General features: G+C 50.0%; 1 protein-coding gene and 1 long non-coding RNA gene across 3 annotated transcripts in view; one reads left to right on the top strand and one right to left on the bottom strand.

The window, feature by feature from the left end:
• NTNG1 (netrin G1) overlaps positions 1 to 13,003 on the top strand; it is a 263,103-nt gene extending 250,100 nt beyond the window's left edge. For both annotated transcript variants that reach the window (XM_037050444.1, XM_037050443.1), the window contains one exon: positions 11,564 to 13,003. In XM_037050444.1, the coding sequence (XP_036906339.1) occupies positions 11,564 to 11,796 (233 nt within the window). In that variant the 3' untranslated portion in view covers positions 11,797 to 13,003. The remainder of the gene's footprint in view (positions 1 to 11,563) is intronic.
• LOC118990071 (uncharacterized) lies at positions 10,478 to 11,392 on the bottom strand. The gene is made up of 2 exons (XR_005067165.1): positions 11,179 to 11,392; positions 10,478 to 10,671 (listed from the first exon to the last, which is right to left on the bottom strand). It is a non-coding gene; the product is annotated as an uncharacterized LOC118990071 (long non-coding RNA).
• Positions 13,004 to 16,197: the final 3,194 nt, after the last annotated feature.

The raw sequence follows: 16,197 nt of genomic DNA, 5'->3' as shown, positions 1-16,197 counted from the left end.
AGACAATTTTTCTCCAAATCAGTGAGTATTAATTAAGCACCCAAGGAGCTCAAAATCATTAATGAAGACACAGGACCACACTCGACGTGAAGTTACATCGTCTACAGAGATGACAATACATGAACCTATAAAAATAAGCACCATTTTGGTGGCTCTTCTAGTCTGCATTTCTCCCGTAGGACATACAGAGCACTTGATAATAATTGTGAGTTAAATCTCTCAGAGTCGCAACAGCCACGGGGAGTGACCTCTGTTACGGATGAAGAAACAGAGACTCAGAAATCCGGATCGGAGAGCCAGGAGTGACGTTGCCCGTGTTCGAGCCCAGACTTGCAGACAGCACCGCAGCAGGAAAGGAATCCTCAACTCTGCCGTCCATGTGTTGGGTGGCTCAGGAATTTGTCAGTGGGAAGGGACAAGGCAAGTTCCGGTGATCAGCAATGACTTTACGGAAAAGGTACACTCATGACTTGTCCATAATCACCGCCCCTCTGTCCTTCCCTAACCTGGCTAATGGATTTGAGATCCCTTGAACTTTCGGTCTCCGGGAGCAAAGGACATTTTTGAAAATTAGCAGTCATTTTTACTTGGGAGCGCGGCGTCACTAAATGACTCCTGTCGTTGTTGTTGTCCTCGCCTCGAATTTATTGGCACCAATTCATTTTGCCTTGACATGGGCATTAATGAGGAAATGGCTCTGTTTCATTCTGCTGTTCTAAAGTCGCCTCTCAAGATGCACTTTGACATTATCAAGAGGCGATTGTGGGGACAAGACCACAGCAGACAAGAGTGACTCTTGGGTGGGGGGAAATCATTAAGAAAAGTTACTGCTGTTTGATTTCAGTAGCTATTTTTCATACTTAAATATCCCTGCTGTTTGAAACTCCTGAGCCAAGCACACACAGGAAAAATTGGGTCTCTAAGGAGACATTTGGCTATAGCTCAACAAACAGGAACCTCAGATTATATTTAGCTTTATGAAGTGCTCAAAAACATTCTGTCTCAAAAAAATAATCATCGCCCACGTGAATTAATGACACAATTATCTCTTTTTAGCCTCAGAGACTTGGATTTGCTGATGGCAACTGCCAGAGATCTGTGGCATTGCTCTGCCCCTCCACTCAGAATGAGGGTATTTTACCCATCAGCTGCCCTTCACAATTCCCACACCAGTGCAAAGAACACCAAATCCTCCTACCTGCGTTCTTCTGGGTCCCCATGGCGGCTTCTTACCTCCATCCTAGTCACAGTTTCCTTAGTCACCTTTCAACTCAAAAAAGAAAAACAACCCACAAAGTTTCTGATTCAGGGCCGAGTCAGTCCTGCCTTCGTTTTAACCACAATGCTCACATCAAGGTCAGAGCTGAGACATTTTCCCCGATGAACAATGAAGGGCAGGCATCTGAGCTTGAGCTCCCCTGGCCATGTGGCTGTTCCCCTCCCCCACACCCTGCCCCCCTCCCCCCCATGTCTATAACATGCCAGGGCTCCAAGGAAGAAGCCCCAGACTAGTCACTATTCTTGCCTTACCAGTGTTCTCCACGGTGAGGCCACGTACGGGAAGCCCTGAACAACCACGGTGTGCAGTTGTTTCACGGGTCCCTGGGTTACTTCCTCTCCCATTCCTTAAAAAATATTTCACCCTCCCTCGGGACCCCACTTTACTCCTGCCTTTTCATGCTTACCTCCGACTCCTTCCAGAAGTCAAGGTGAGGCCATCCGGGGAAACTTTCTTTCACTTGCTACTCTCCAACCTGTAATAGAAGCTTTATATCATTCTGGATCAATAACTATCTATCTATCATCTATCTACCAATAAGAGGTCAAAAGACGGTGTTTGTTTGTTTACTATCTGTTGGGCTTCTATTTAGTGCCGGGGACAATGCTAACACTCATCACATAGCCACCGTGAGCAGTTCACAGATGCGGGCAGATGTGTCCACGTGGGGCCTGTGTGAGTCTCCCACAAAGCCACGTTGCAGGTAGTACATTCTCATTAAGTTAAATCTGCCCGTGGGCTGCTAGGCTGGGAGGGCCGTGGGAAATTCAGTCACAGTCATCGCTGTGTCTTGAGGCGCAAGTGTAAAAATGTCCCCTCAGTTTGCATCAGTCTGCACCAGGTAACATGGCCTCGGGCTGCGGGTCCCTTTAGCTCAGGAGGCTGTGCTGGCTCCGTGGTCACCTGAGGCTGTGCAGTCCCAGGCGTGGCAAGGAATCCCAGTGGACAGGGCCCTCTCGTGATTATGGGGTCGTGTAGGAACTCTTCTGGGGGTGTCCCACCTACAGCCCGTGGGCCACATGCAGCCCAGGATGACTATGAACGCAGCCCAACACGAAGTTGTAAATACACTTAACACATTATGAAACTTTTTTGTGATTACATGTCACAGCGTAGGTAATGTGCGGCCCAAGACAACACTGCTTCTTTCTGTGTGGTCCAGGGGTGCCAAAAGGTTGGACACCCCTGTATGCCTTTTTCGAGATAATCACTTTAGACATTTAAGATAGTTGGTAGTTCGACTAGAAATACATGTTAAGAACATGAGTAGTGAAACAGGGCAAAATCTGGTCCCATGATTTCATTTCTTAAACAAATTACCTTTATCCTCTCAGTAAAAGACACTTGTTTTCTCAAGGAACGATGATTCTTTTCATGGACATTTTGATATCATCAGAGGACTGTAGCTTTATTGTAGGCAAGTTGGAAAGAGTGAAAAGGATAAAGATGAAGCCTAAAATCACTGAAGTCACCTGCCCTCCTGCCAGCCAGAGAGAAGCCCCGGCCATGTGTTGGTGTGACTCGTCACGGCATCCTCTCTGAGGTTGCCGTTACGTAAGGTGTCTGCCGGGGCTGACGTCAGTGTTCGTGGGGATTGCACTGGGTAAACGTCTGTACAGCTTTCCCTCCTGACATAATGTCACACACCTTGAAGTGATGGCTTCCCCCCTGCTGTGCATGGCCATCGTGTGGGACTGTGCCTTCCAGGCGACCCCATCTTCCACCTCAGGCACAAGAGTAGAGGTGGCACCTTTTTTATTAAACCCAGCAAGTCCTCTTTCTGATACCGGGTGGGGAAGGCAGTTATTCCTCCACAGCATTTTTGGGAGCATCTTGCCACTGCCCACATCTGAAGGTGTTGACCCAAATAGGATTTCAACACATCCCTCGTGATCGCTTTGGGAAAGGTGCCCAGCCTGCGGCCTCTGGGAGTCTCGGGGAAATGAATTCTCTCTCAACATCAGTAGAGGCTTTTCTCAGGTGGCAAACGCCAGAATCTTTGGAGAGCTTGGGGTGACGCCTGGCGCACCTGTGCCAGGCGTCACCAGGCATCTCCTGGAGCTGGGTGGCTGTGTCCTACAGGTGTGGCCTCCTTCACAGTACACGTGGCTTTGTAATGATGTTCTGGGCGGCACTGCCTTTGACTAGACCAGAGCAGGCGTCATTCCCGTAATCGGCTCTTACGTCCCATGAGGAAGAACAGAATGGCCGTTCTCAGCTGTCAGAGCCTGCCGTCCGGAGGACCCAGACCTGTCTCGCCACCCAGCTGATAGCTTCTACCTTTGCCACGCAGGCCTCCACTCTGTCCTTTGGCCTTATTGCACTGAAACCATGTGGGCTGCGTGCTGTCACACAGAGATCGTGCCACCAGCACCGCTGTCCCCAGAGGGATATAGATACAGACAGAAGTGGAGACAGAGAGCGGGAAAGCATGGAGGCTCCCACTTCATGTTCCCCGGGTTTCAGTCGAGATACCGGATGCCTCTCACTGTCCCCAGCCCCACCGTGCGGGGCTCTTCGGCGTACACAGCACTGGAGACAAGTACTCCGGAGCTGCACGCTGTCCCCACGCTGTCTCTATTTCATGCCCGCAGGGGACACATGCATACACATGCTGTCTTTGAGGGAGGGCCCTTGCTTCCTTTTTCAGTTCAGGCACCTTGAACTGGAGAGGGAGTGACGCACTCATCACTCTGACCGAGAAAGGAACAAGCCCCTCACCCTTCCAGCACGAGGGACAGTGGGGGAGGTATCGGACCCTTAGGTCGTGTTTCAGGGTTTTTAAAGCTCCTCCTCGTAAGGCATCTTGAGGCTCCCAACAGCTGGGAGGTGGGTGGATGGGACAGTGTCATTATGCTTGCCTCAGAAGTGGAGAAAGAAAGGCACACAGAGGTGAAACAATTTTCCCAAGTTCACGCAGCCCATTAACCGCAGAGACCAGACTCAAATCACAAGTCCTTCACCTGACTCTCTCCCTACTCCTCCCGCTTTTAGGGTAAAAAACAAAAAGAAAACAAACCAAAAAACCTCTCCCTGTTCCACGGGGCACCAGAGGAGACGGACAGGCCACACCGATCCAGCCAAAACAGCCCCTGGCGTCCTCACCAAGACTCCTACTATTGGGCCAGGGACCCAGCAGGGATCACAGATTCCATCACAAAGAAGAAGAATTCCCCACTTGTCACCTTTTAACACGCTAGGCTTTCCATGCAAAATATTTATGCAAGTTGTGAAACTCAAGAGAACTCCACAAACACCCGCTTCAAACTACCCCCCCAACCCCCGAGTTGTCCCTGGAATGAGTGCAAATTCCCCAGAAGATGGTGGCTTGTCCTTCAGCTAACAGGGTCTCTAGAACAGGGCCCTGGCGGGTGGAGGAGCACTGGATGGACCATAGTCACTGAGCGGCTTCCTGGTGTGTCTGAGGCCTCACAGCAAAGTGACGGCCACTCAGGACTGGAACTCAGGTCTCGTGTCTCCCCATCTGTGTACCTTCCACTGCACCGTGTCACCAATCAGGGCCAGGCAGAAGTGAGAAAAGACAGGGGAAAAATGCACTTAGTGTACCTCCAATTCCACCCACAAGGCCGTTCGACGGCCATCTATAAAGTTTCCTCCGTTCCCCGGGAGGCAACCGATGGGTTCAGTTTTATATGTCTCATCTCACAGCTCGGTGAAACAGCTGCCGAGGCTGAATAAGTGGGTCATAATCCCAGCTCTTTATCTCCCTGCCACACGCTCTCACACGCCGAAATCAGGACCGAGTGCTGCGCGCATGCTTTTGTTATTAGCCAGTTGGGCAGAGGGTCATTCATTCTTTGACGTTTCCTTGAAAAGGATGAGAACAATTTAGACCATCGCTCCCTCAGCAAACCTGGGCTTGTTTCGGGTGGTGAAGGTAGAGGTCACTTTATTAATACAGCCATCAAGGAAGGTTGTCACGGTAACACAGTGCATCAATTCCTTGAAGTGCAGGAGACAAAGCCAAAAAGAGAAACTTTCAAGTCTATAAATACAGACCGAGCATTGCTCAAGCGTACAGCTTCCTGTCAGGGTGGACTTAAATGTGTAGCTTTGAGCAAGACCCAAACAGAAAAAAAAGAAAACTTGCCTTTGGTAGTGTAATGGGTCATTATGGCCATAATGGAAATAAGTGACCCTTCAGGTCACAGAGGGGAAAAAAAGAACACAGCAGCTGGCAATACTAAGTCCCGGCTGGTGCCCTCGGAGCACATGAAACCCACCCCCCATCTAGGTCTGCTTTTCAAGACTTTCCAGAAAAGACTAGCAGAGGGAAAAGGAATCCAAGTCTCATAATTCACATCTGGACAATAGACTGAGGTTTGGGAAGAAGAAATGGGTACGGCAATCAAGAAACCCACCAAAATCCAGTTGAAGAATTGAGGAATTGAGCTACGTCCCGGTCACCCTCGTGATCCATGCTACAGGAAAAGTACAAGGGCATGAAAGAGGGATGAGGGCATGCTTGTTGTTTTCATTCTTTCACGGTGAAAATTCGGAGCGTTTTCATCAACTCACAGCCATGGCAGGAGCTTGTTTATCTACCGTTCATTGCAGCTCACTTATGGGAGCTGTGATCAGAATTAGTACAACCCCTTGCTGACTTCAGCCTCCCCACCAGAAAGGACCACCACACTCCATCTCTTAGCCCCGTAACTGTGTTTGAGTCTAAGAGTAACACTACACCCTTACCTGTCAGAGGCCACAGATTATCTTGGCCACTGCCTTTGAAAGCATTCCTGACATTGAAACACCAGGGGGGTACAGGTCCTATGGCGTGATATTGGACACCCCATAAATGAATTATTTTTATCAAGAGTAAAATGACCCTTTAGAATGTAGTCCAGCTATGATCAAAGTAGTACTGGGGTAGCTTTTCATATCTGAGAGGTCGCCATTTATCACCATAAAAGGAATTCACTGTGCCTAGCAAATAACACTGTGCACCCAATACCGAATGAAGTGCAGTGAGAGGCATTTGGACACGAACCTTCTGCGCTGACTGCAATGGCGCCTCTTAGCCTGTGACGAGAGAATCAGGACGTGCTTAAGGTCAGTCCTTCCCAAAATCAGTGCCGGGTTAGCAGTTTAAGGCCCATCCCCACAGACAGGCGCCAGGTGAAGAGGGTGTCTGCTGTTCGCTGCCAACGTGTCCAGTGCACATTGGGTAGAAATTCTTCCCTCGTTGGATGTTCAGCCTGCGGAGGATTTGCAAAACGGAGGTAATGCCAGGGTTCCGAGTGAGTGCTGCCGGCTCCATCAGCTGGTGGCAGATGCCCGGAACCTTGTGTTGAGAGGGATTCTGAAGTGCAGTGCAAGCGAGTGCCACAGGGAGGGAGCTGTGCCTTCTAGGCACTGGGGAAGAGAAAACGAGAGCGGTGCGCCATGCGTTTGCCATTCCCACCTTGGACCTTCCGTACTCCGGGTGCTGTTTGATGTCTGAGCCGATTTGCATTCGGAGCACTGCCGCAATATGGTAGGACTTAGAAGATGTGACATTGAACGCTACTCACAAGGACCTCACCTGGTCACTGTGTGGAGTGAAAGCAAGTGGAACAGCCGGTCAGTACAACTGAAAATCCACCGAGGGTGGACAGAGCGATTTCCGCTGTCTCGGGCAGCACTGCACACAGCTCTGTGCGGCGGCCTTTCTCCGAACTGGGGGACCTGGGCTCGGGCTCTGTATCCACCCCAGACTGCTTTCAGCTTCCTGAGCTAGAGTCCCTGAGTTGCCCTCAAGCTCTGATTTCACCCTTTCTGTCAGAGCAAAGCACAACAGAAGACAGAGGGTGCTTGGGGTTCCGCTTGCCCTTTAACTGTGAGCAGCCCTAAAGGGTGTGTCTCCGAACCCAATCTTCTGCCTTTACACCCCCAGGAAGATAACCCACTCTTTCATTTCCACTTCTAGCGCTTACTCTCACCTCGAATCCCCATGGCTCCTCGCCTGCAAAACTCACGGTCTCTGAACCAGAATCGCCGGGCGTCTTTGTTCTCCTTTCCCCAGTATTCGCCTGTTCGTCTGCCTTGCTCTGCCTGGCTCCCTGTTTAGCAGCATCTCTGGCTTCTACGTACTCGCATGTCCTTTCCAGGGTTGTGACAACCAAATAGCATCTCCAGACATTGCCAAGTGTCCCCTGGGAGGCAGAGCCAGCCACCCGCTTTTGAAAACCATTACTTTGGATAGACAGCCAAAGACCTCTAGGAAACGTTAATTCCTCGCATTTCTTCGGCCCGTTTTCTAGTTATTCCACAATCCCTTCTTTCAGAGTCAGTAAGAGCATGCGGTGCTATTTTTGCCTGTGTCCCTGCCCCGACTCAGTACCGTTCCTCTCAGACACGCCCAGTCCATCTCTTTGTTCCTGGACCCAGGCCATCGCAGCAGGAGGCCCTCTGTGGCTCAGGTCACGCCCTCCCTTCCGCTTTGGTAACATCTTTTGCTCTCAGCATCCTTCATGGTCTTGTGTCTCTCCCTATGGCTGAAACGCGAACATCCTCCAGCATTCTGCCCCCAGTTCTCATTTCTACCTCATCTATGTTCTCCCAGGATGAGGTCGTCTTCTCCTGCCGCTTCACCCTTCGTCACGACGACCCATCAGCCCTGCCGCAAATCCTTATCTCCCGAACCCTTAATGAGCTTTTCCTGCTTGTAACGAGACCCCCTGCAAGAGAGCCTACACCCTCGAGGTCCATAGGTCTGAAACAAGGTTGGCGCGGGAACCTCCCTGGGGGGAGATGGAGCTGGTTCCGAAAACGCTGAGCCCTGGCTTCAAATGCACCTGTTGGAAGAGGGGCCGTTGCTGAGGCTCTGCTCTTGGCAAGAGCCACGCAATGGGGGAGAGAGGGGCGAATCTCTTCTTCCTCCAGCTTACCTCCTCTGCTCCCTCTAGCGCCCCCTGTGGGTGGAAGCCAACAGACAACTTGCAGGGCTCCAGCCTCAACTCGAGAAGGATGGATGGATTTAGAATTGGGAGACAATTGCTTAATCGCCAGCACAAGGCTCCTTCAAGCTTCTGTGCCTTTACTTCCAGTTTCCCATCCCTAATGCGCTCCCTGCCGTAGCTGCCCGATGCACGCCTCTGTTCAAATACTGTCTTCCATCTTCAATCTACTCTAATCTCCCCCCAAATAATTATTCACACCGGCATCTGAGTTCCCCTAGCAGTTTGCAAATGCTCCCTTTATTGTTTTTTTTTATACCGTATCATAATTATTTCTGTATACGCTCATTTTGTTTGTTTTTCTGCCAAACGGTGAGCTCCCCTAGGGCAGGTAGAGTAACAGCCATAAAATCTAGCAGAATGCCTGGCACGCCACAGGTGTGCTGGTTCAGGTGGATGGAACCAATAAGGGCATTTTAATGAAATTACTATGACATCGTTTCTTGCAGATATTTTATCTTCCCCACCAGACTTGAACTCCGTAAGAGCTGGGCTTTACATTTCTTTTCTGTCCTGGTGGTGTTGAGTACAAAGTGTCATATGCTGAGGAAGAGCTCAGTGATATTTGTCAACCACCCAGTCACTCAGTGAGCAGCACGATATTGGTTCAGAGACACACAAAGTTTATGAGCAGCAGGTAAGGTCTGCAAGTTAGGGTCAGATGTGTTTCCAACACACGATTCCAACAGAGCGGTCAGGTTCTGTCTTTGTCGAAAGGCCAGCCCGATCACGAGACCAAATGCAATATGTTGGACAGTGAGTTCTAAAGTAATGAGATAGATTCTAGGTTTCTTTTCCCCGCTGTTTCTCTCTTACAGAAAATACATTCCTCCAATTCATGAGGTTGCATCTGTTTCTTGTCTGTTTATTAAATTTCTCCCAATCACCCACATCAACCAATGGGTTATGAAATGTAGAAAAGGCATTGAATTTTAACTTCATCACCAACTTCTTGAAAAAAGGAAACCTCAATTCAACAGCTGATTTATATTCACGCCCAGGAAGAGGCAAAAAGGCTTTTTTTTTAAGGGGAGCGATACTTAATTAACTATTGATGTCTTCTCAATTACTCAAGGCAAGCAATTATCGATATTGATGGAACAGATATTTCCTTAGCTCCAGTACCTAAATGAAAGGAAATATTCCATTCAGCAATCTACTCCCTGGAATTAAAATGCTGGGAATCTTTAACTTTAAATGCAAACAGTTATTTGGATCTGTTTATTCCACGTGGCCCCAATTAAACAGATATCTCCGGAAGTGTAAGCAAAACAAAATCCTGAAAACCTAGGCATGCTTTCCAAATTAACGACCATCAAAAACAAAAAAAAAGGAAGGAGAAGGCTTTTGTCAGTTTTGACCATGACCTAATCTCCCTCCTCTCGTAGGCTTGACCTCCTGACTACAGCTCTTGACGTTGTAAACCCTGACTCCTAAAGTACTGCAATGTGGGGTTGGCCCGTGTCTGCACCACCCAATGAGAGGTGGTGTGTATAACCACCCGCTGTATCCTTACAGCANACAAAATCCTGAAAACCTAGGCATGCTTTCCAAATTAACGACCATCAAAAACAAAAAAAAAAAAGGAAGGAGAAGGCTTTTGTCAGTTTTGACCATGACCTAATCTCCCTCCTCTCGTAGACTTGACCTCCTGACTACAGCTCTTGACGTTGTAAACCCTGACTCCTAAAGTACTGCAATGTGGGGTTGGCCCGTGTCTGCACCACCCAATGAGAGGTGGTGTGTATAACCACCCGCTGTATCCTTACAGCAAGAATGCCACCTCACTTATCAAGATTTTGAGCTGCAGGGTTTAGCAGGCCTCGTTGTCACTTCTGACATTTACAGATAGCAAGCATGAGTCCCTTAGAAAATTACACCAGCATGTTATGTGACTGCCACCAGGAAGTCACCAAGGAATTGTGGAAGGTGGTCACGCAGGGCCCTGTCTAGGCCACTTGGTCACCAACCCTCTGAGCACCCTCCACCGTCTTGGTCTCGGTTCAGCTGCACACAGCTCATTCATTAGCACGTCTGGAAGAAGCTACTGACGGCAACATGACCGTGGGACTCGAGTAATGACAAGACAACACTCTCTGCTGAATTATTACTTGGGAGATGGGGGTTATTTTTTTAAAAATACTTTGCAATTGATAGAAATATTGAGTGGGGTGTATGTGTGTGGTTAAGTCACCCGGTCCCCCTGGGGAAAGTGAACCATGGCATTAAAAAAAAAGGAAAATAATGCTATAATTTCTTTTTTAACAAACTCCTTTTTCTGCTCTGCCCCCACCGCCCGCCCCAGAGCGTTCCTGCGTGTGGAGTGCTTCAGCATTTGTCACTGGCCAGCGCTCTTGGCTCTTCACTGGGCTGCCGTTTTCATGTCCCTGGGTTCTCTCGCACATTCTGCTAAACCAGTGAAACCTTGATTATCTAAAAACCATCAGCAACCTGGGGTTAATGAGGGTAACCGGGATGTTGAAGAACTAAGAAATTATGAGAGGTGAAAGTTACCTGGCAGGGACCGCAAATGAATTTCAGTCTCTGGAATTGCTTGTCTTGACTTATTCAAATGAAGGTGATCGATCAGTGAGCAGAGTGGAATTTGGGTAATCAGGGTTTCACCGCTGCATTTATTATCGTCCCCGGGAAACCAAGGTAACCTTGGACGCTACTTCCCAGGTGGACAAGAGGATAAAAATCCTAATAGGCTGTCAGGAGCAGAAGTGACTGCTCCTCTTCACACCTCTCGGAGAAACAGCTTTCTCTCTTCCCATGTGGCCGCCGCCTGGAGCATGCTGCCTGCCCCCTGTCCCATCTTGTCCCTTCCAGTTGGCTTCTGTCATCATGCATGCGACACTGGGATCACCTGCAGGGAGAATGTCGCATCCCTTCGAGGCTCTGGGTCATTTTAGCAACCCTGCTTTGCATTTTAATTACCATCGTCTGGCTTCAAAGCGCTGCATTTTTGCATGAGGCACTTGTCCTTTGAACACCCGGGAGGTCACCGCAGGTGTCCGGTGAGAAGCCCCGGCCAAAAGCAGGTGTATTCCGTTATCTTGTACTCTACAGCCTGAAAGGCACAATGGTACCATCTCAGGTTGCAGCCAAAATCTGTAGGAAAGAATGGATGGTGCAAACAAAGGCAGCAAACCACCTGTGTTTGGAAATTGGCGTCACGTGCTTCGTTTGCGGCGGGGAGGGGGGAGCCCGGAATCGATAGAGATTTTCTCTTAAGCTGAAAACATGATGTCCCAGATGAACTTAAATTGATTCTGCTTCTCCTCCCCGCGCCCCGCGCCCCTCCCCCCCCCTCGTTCTGCAGCCAACGTCTGCGACAACGAGCTTCTGCACTGCCAGAACGGAGGGACCTGCCACAACAACGTGCGCTGCCTGTGCCCGGCCGCCTACACCGGCGTCCTGTGCGAGAAGCTGCGGTGCGAGGAGGCCGGCGGCTGCGGCTCGGGCTCGGCCTCCGGCCCGGGGGCGTCCGCGCTCCGCCGCCCGGCGCTGCTGGTGACCGCGCTGCTGGCCACCGCCGGGCCCCTGGTGATCTAGGCTGCGCTGTAGCCACCGGCCGGGCCTGTGCCCTCGGGAAGCAAACGCGGCCCAAGCCTTTGCCACTGACCTAGACACCCACACGCAGACACCCCCCACTCAGACGCAGGGAGCGAACTCCAGAGGCCCGACTGAACTAAGCCATATTTGTCAGCGGCGGGCGCGCCTGCGAATCTGTTCCCTTCTGGCTCCGGAGCGGGCGGGGCTGGTCCGTGTCACTGAAGATCGCGCGGCCCGCGCAGGGCCGACCGCCGGTGGGAAAGGCTGGGACCCCGCCCCGCTGCGCCCCGCAACAGGACAGACTGCAACACAAACCGACCGACCTAACAAACTCTGGTACTCTCACGGGGCGCGTCCCAGGACCACTCGGCCCAGAGCGGGGCCGACCGGGGCCGAGCGCCCTCCGCGCGCGCGGGTGCGCGCACATCCGTGCCGCCCGCCGGGCCGTCTGGGCCCCTGACTCCCGTCCAACCTGTGCTTTAGTGAACGTTGCTCTGTAACCCTCGTTGGTTGAAAAGATTTCTTTGTCTGATGTCGGTGATGCACATGTGTACCAGCCCCTCCAGAAGCTCAAGCCAGGCGCCTGTCCACGCCGCAGCGAGTCCTCCCAGCGCCTGGGGCCCGCGCCGCGCCCGCTGTCCGAGAGTGGCCATAGGGAAAAGAAAAAGTGTATCTATCCTTTTGTATTCAAATGAAGTTATTTTTCTTGGAATACTGTAATATGTAGATTTTTTTGTATTCTTGCCAGTTTGTGTTTCCAGACAATCTGTCCGTGTATCTCATTCGAATCAGCAAAGACTGACCTCTTACACTTTGTTCTCTTCCGTTCCGTTTTGTTTCATTGTGCAGGGATTTCTCTGTGAGGGCAACGAACGTGCTGGCATCAAAGAATATCAGTTTACATATATAACAAGTGTTAATAAGATTCCACCAAAGGACATCCTAAGTGTTTTTCTTGTTGCTTTAACACTGGAAGATTTAAAGAATAAAAATTCCTGCAGAAATGATTTCAGGAATTCGTATTGCGATTTCTTAAGATGAAAGGAGAAGCCACCAAGCCGTTTCGCACTCACTTTACTGATTTCTATGTGGACTGAATACACTCAGCTGACGAATTCAGTTCACCCGGGAAGATGGAATGATGTTCCCTAGCTTGGACAGCTTCTGCAAAACATGAGACTATTTCCACTTGGGAAAATGATAACAGAAAAAAAAATCTAAGCGATTGCCAAGATTATGCCAAAGCCTGTTGGCAGAATACTAAGAGACTTTTATTTTTCAGTCATGCTATTTTCACAGATTGATGGGACCATGTGACTCCAGGGACGCTGAGCTACGTATCTTCCCAAATACAGTGTTTACACAAGTGTCATAGGGGTAACCCCGGGGAACCAGGGAAGTCGCAGGGAAACTGAGTAATTAGCAATTGGACTTTGAATATATTCAGATGAACTATTTAGAGGAAATATCAACTATACAGCAGCAAGTAGACATAACTGCTGTTCCTGAGAATAAAGTTTGTTTTAAGTACCGCCCGAGGTGTAATACATTCTTGTTTCTGCCTTTTATGAGGCCAATTACCGTGCAAGACGGCGAGGGGAGGCGGGTGGGGGAAAGCACCGCCGGGTTTCAGGGGGGCTGGCGCAGTGTGAATCGCCTCCCCAGCACACGCGTCCTGCAGGTGACAAATAGGTTCGCTGCAGCCTCTCCTCCTGGACCCAGAAACGATGCTCAGCCCAAACTGGAGCCTTAAAGAAGTGAGGTCATACATGGCCGGGTAGTACAGTGAGCTCTGGTAGAGGTAGGTGGGGAGCCAGCTTCCTGTCTGAATCTTCACTCCGGATTTTTTTGCCACTCCTGGCTGAAACAGGGTGGGGTGGGGTGGGGGAGCACACTACCTTCTGATAAATAACCCGGCTAAAAACGAGATAAAGGGACAGTGTGTCTTATTGGTTTTGTCCCCAGAAAAGCCAATTCGAAGAAGGCAATAAAAGGTAAACAGGTAACGCCTGCCCTGCCTGCCACCCCACGTCTAAGTCGATTGAATGTTTGCTATTCTAACCCACGGTCTCTTTCCGTGTAAGAAATAAGGAAAGATGGAAATAAATTAGAGTTCTGGCTGAGCGCCAGAGTGGCCAGCCAGAACCTGGAGATTTACATGAGAAATACAAACAGCAAATGACCCATTAAGCTCACCAAAGACCACAAGTGAAAATGCCAAGAACACACGGAGTCTGAGACCCCTTATGATGAGGCAGAGTCCCCGTGTTAAAGCTGGGATTTGCTTCATCGTAGCGTTTATTAGCACAAACCAAAGGCAGGCCGTGTTCTTTCCAGCCAAGGGGCACTTTTTTGTAGCCATGCTCGGGACTCACACTGCACGCTTCGTTGCAATACCTGGGATTCCAGAAGCTAATTCTAAAATTTAATGAAGGCCTGATCTAAATCACTTCATCTGAATTTTATCTTTATGAGGCTGGAGGAATCTAAATTGAGGAGGAATATATTGCGTTCGGTGTGTTCAGGTATAGTTTTATGAATTTCCTAAAATGATGTGATCTGCTTTTAATAAAAATTCACTTGTAGGTATCTAACCCCTGGGAATGAAATGTTCTTTTGAATCTGGATTCTCAGATTCCACTTTCTTTGAAGAAGCCCTAATGTGGGGGATTTTTGTCTGTTTCTTTGCTTGCTTGCTTTCTGGCGTTGTTGCAAAGCAGGTTCCGTGTGTGAGATGAGGCCTTAGGAACACGATTGGGTTGAAAAGTGGGCCCTGAATTGTTCACACACTTAAGGTCCTAGTTCTTGTTCTGCCTGTATTTGGATTAACCTTTAAGGTGCGTTAGCATAGTCTTGTGTTTGAGCTCATCCATCGACTTCACTGCAAAGTAAATTGTGGTTCTTTCCATCAGTGCTATTTATGAGCCTAAGACTTCAAAGACATCTTGGTCCAAAGGTTGGGCTCTGTGGAAAGTGTTGATCTTTATAGGAAAGGGGCCAGACCGCCCTGCTGTCCTGTGACAGCGATTTGTTTCCAACCCATCCGCAGCCTGGAGGAGGCGCTGCCGACCGGGCAAAGAGAGGCCCTTGCTCAGAGGGTCCATTCAGATCCTCCTCCCTGTTCATCTCAGTAGCCAGGGACCTAGAATTCCCTACCCAATGCCCTCCACATTTTCGGGGGTGTGCACCCCTCTTCTGGGAGTCCAGACTCCTGAAGGCAGGCCTCCCCAGGAGTGCATGACACTGAGCACAAGGGGTTAAGCAGGAGGGAACCCGTGTGGGGAGGTGAGCAGCCGGGGCCTGGGAATACACACCGGGGAATTCACACAGGAGTGAGCAGCGGCTCTCTGCCATGAACGCCAGATCTCAGGGGTGGAAAGGAAGGAGCCAAGGGGGGGAGGGAACAGCCTGCAGCTGCCTCATAGCCAGCCAGCCGGAATTCTGAGTAGTCTGACGACTGTACATCTACACCCAAGTTCCCAACTGCTACAAAAGCATTCGCGTCAAGGTAGCAGACAGAACATTGTTACTTAACACTGTGTCAGCTCGATGTGTGACGCTTCAGTGTTTAGACACAGGGCATATGGGTGTCACTGGTCCTTGCGTCCTGGCCCCCGCTTCGTGGACCTCCCTTGGACGGGCCCTGGAGGTGTCCCTGAGTCCCATCGCTCAGTTGGCACAAATCACTCACCCAGGAAACAGAAAGAAGGGTGCAGGTTTGGAGAAGGCCTATGGGCCACCGTTGGCGGTGAGTGCTGCACCCCACCTTTTTCCAGGCCTGTGGCCTCACCGGATAGAATAGGAGAATTTGGGGATGGACTGGGACAGTGGTGAGGAAACTGTGAAACCAGGCCTTTTGTCCCATCACCCTCACTCCCCACCGTCAGTAACCCAGGGATGTGCCGTCCCTGTAGTCAGAAAGGGGATGCCCTGTGCTAAGTGGAAAAGGGGGTGTCGTAGCCACCACCCCCCCGCTGTTAAATACTAAACAAAACACCTATTGGACAGATTCTCCGCTCACAGAATTACGCAGACTCCGTTGGAACTTTGAACTACACATTCTATGCATTTACCTATGGGGTGCTGTGTATTTATGATCTGGTATGACTTAAAGCTTCGTCTTCCGAAATGCGAACTAGAATTCTTTACCCACCATTTGTAGTCCCAGTTTTTATCGACAAGGATGGCAAGACTGGTAGAAACTAATCTGATACTTGAACAATAGGAATAACCATGTAACACTCTAGGATTTATTCTGAGAACACCCAATTGGACCACCTTAATGCTATACAGGAGTGAAAAATACGGACAAGGAACACCCCCCCCCCCGCCCCAGGTTTTGACCCCAGTGTCTGGTCGTGAACAGGTCTTTCTTTGCCTCGGAAAATCAGGGCTCTATGC

The sequence above is a fragment of the Sturnira hondurensis genome, unplaced genomic scaffold, assembly GCF_014824575.4.
Source record: "Sturnira hondurensis isolate 20B ecotype Veracruz unplaced genomic scaffold, ASM1482457v3 Scaffold0006799, whole genome shotgun sequence".
Lineage (NCBI taxonomy): Eukaryota > Metazoa > Chordata > Mammalia > Chiroptera > Phyllostomidae > Sturnira > Sturnira hondurensis.
This window is presented reverse-complemented; position numbering and strand designations above follow the sequence as displayed.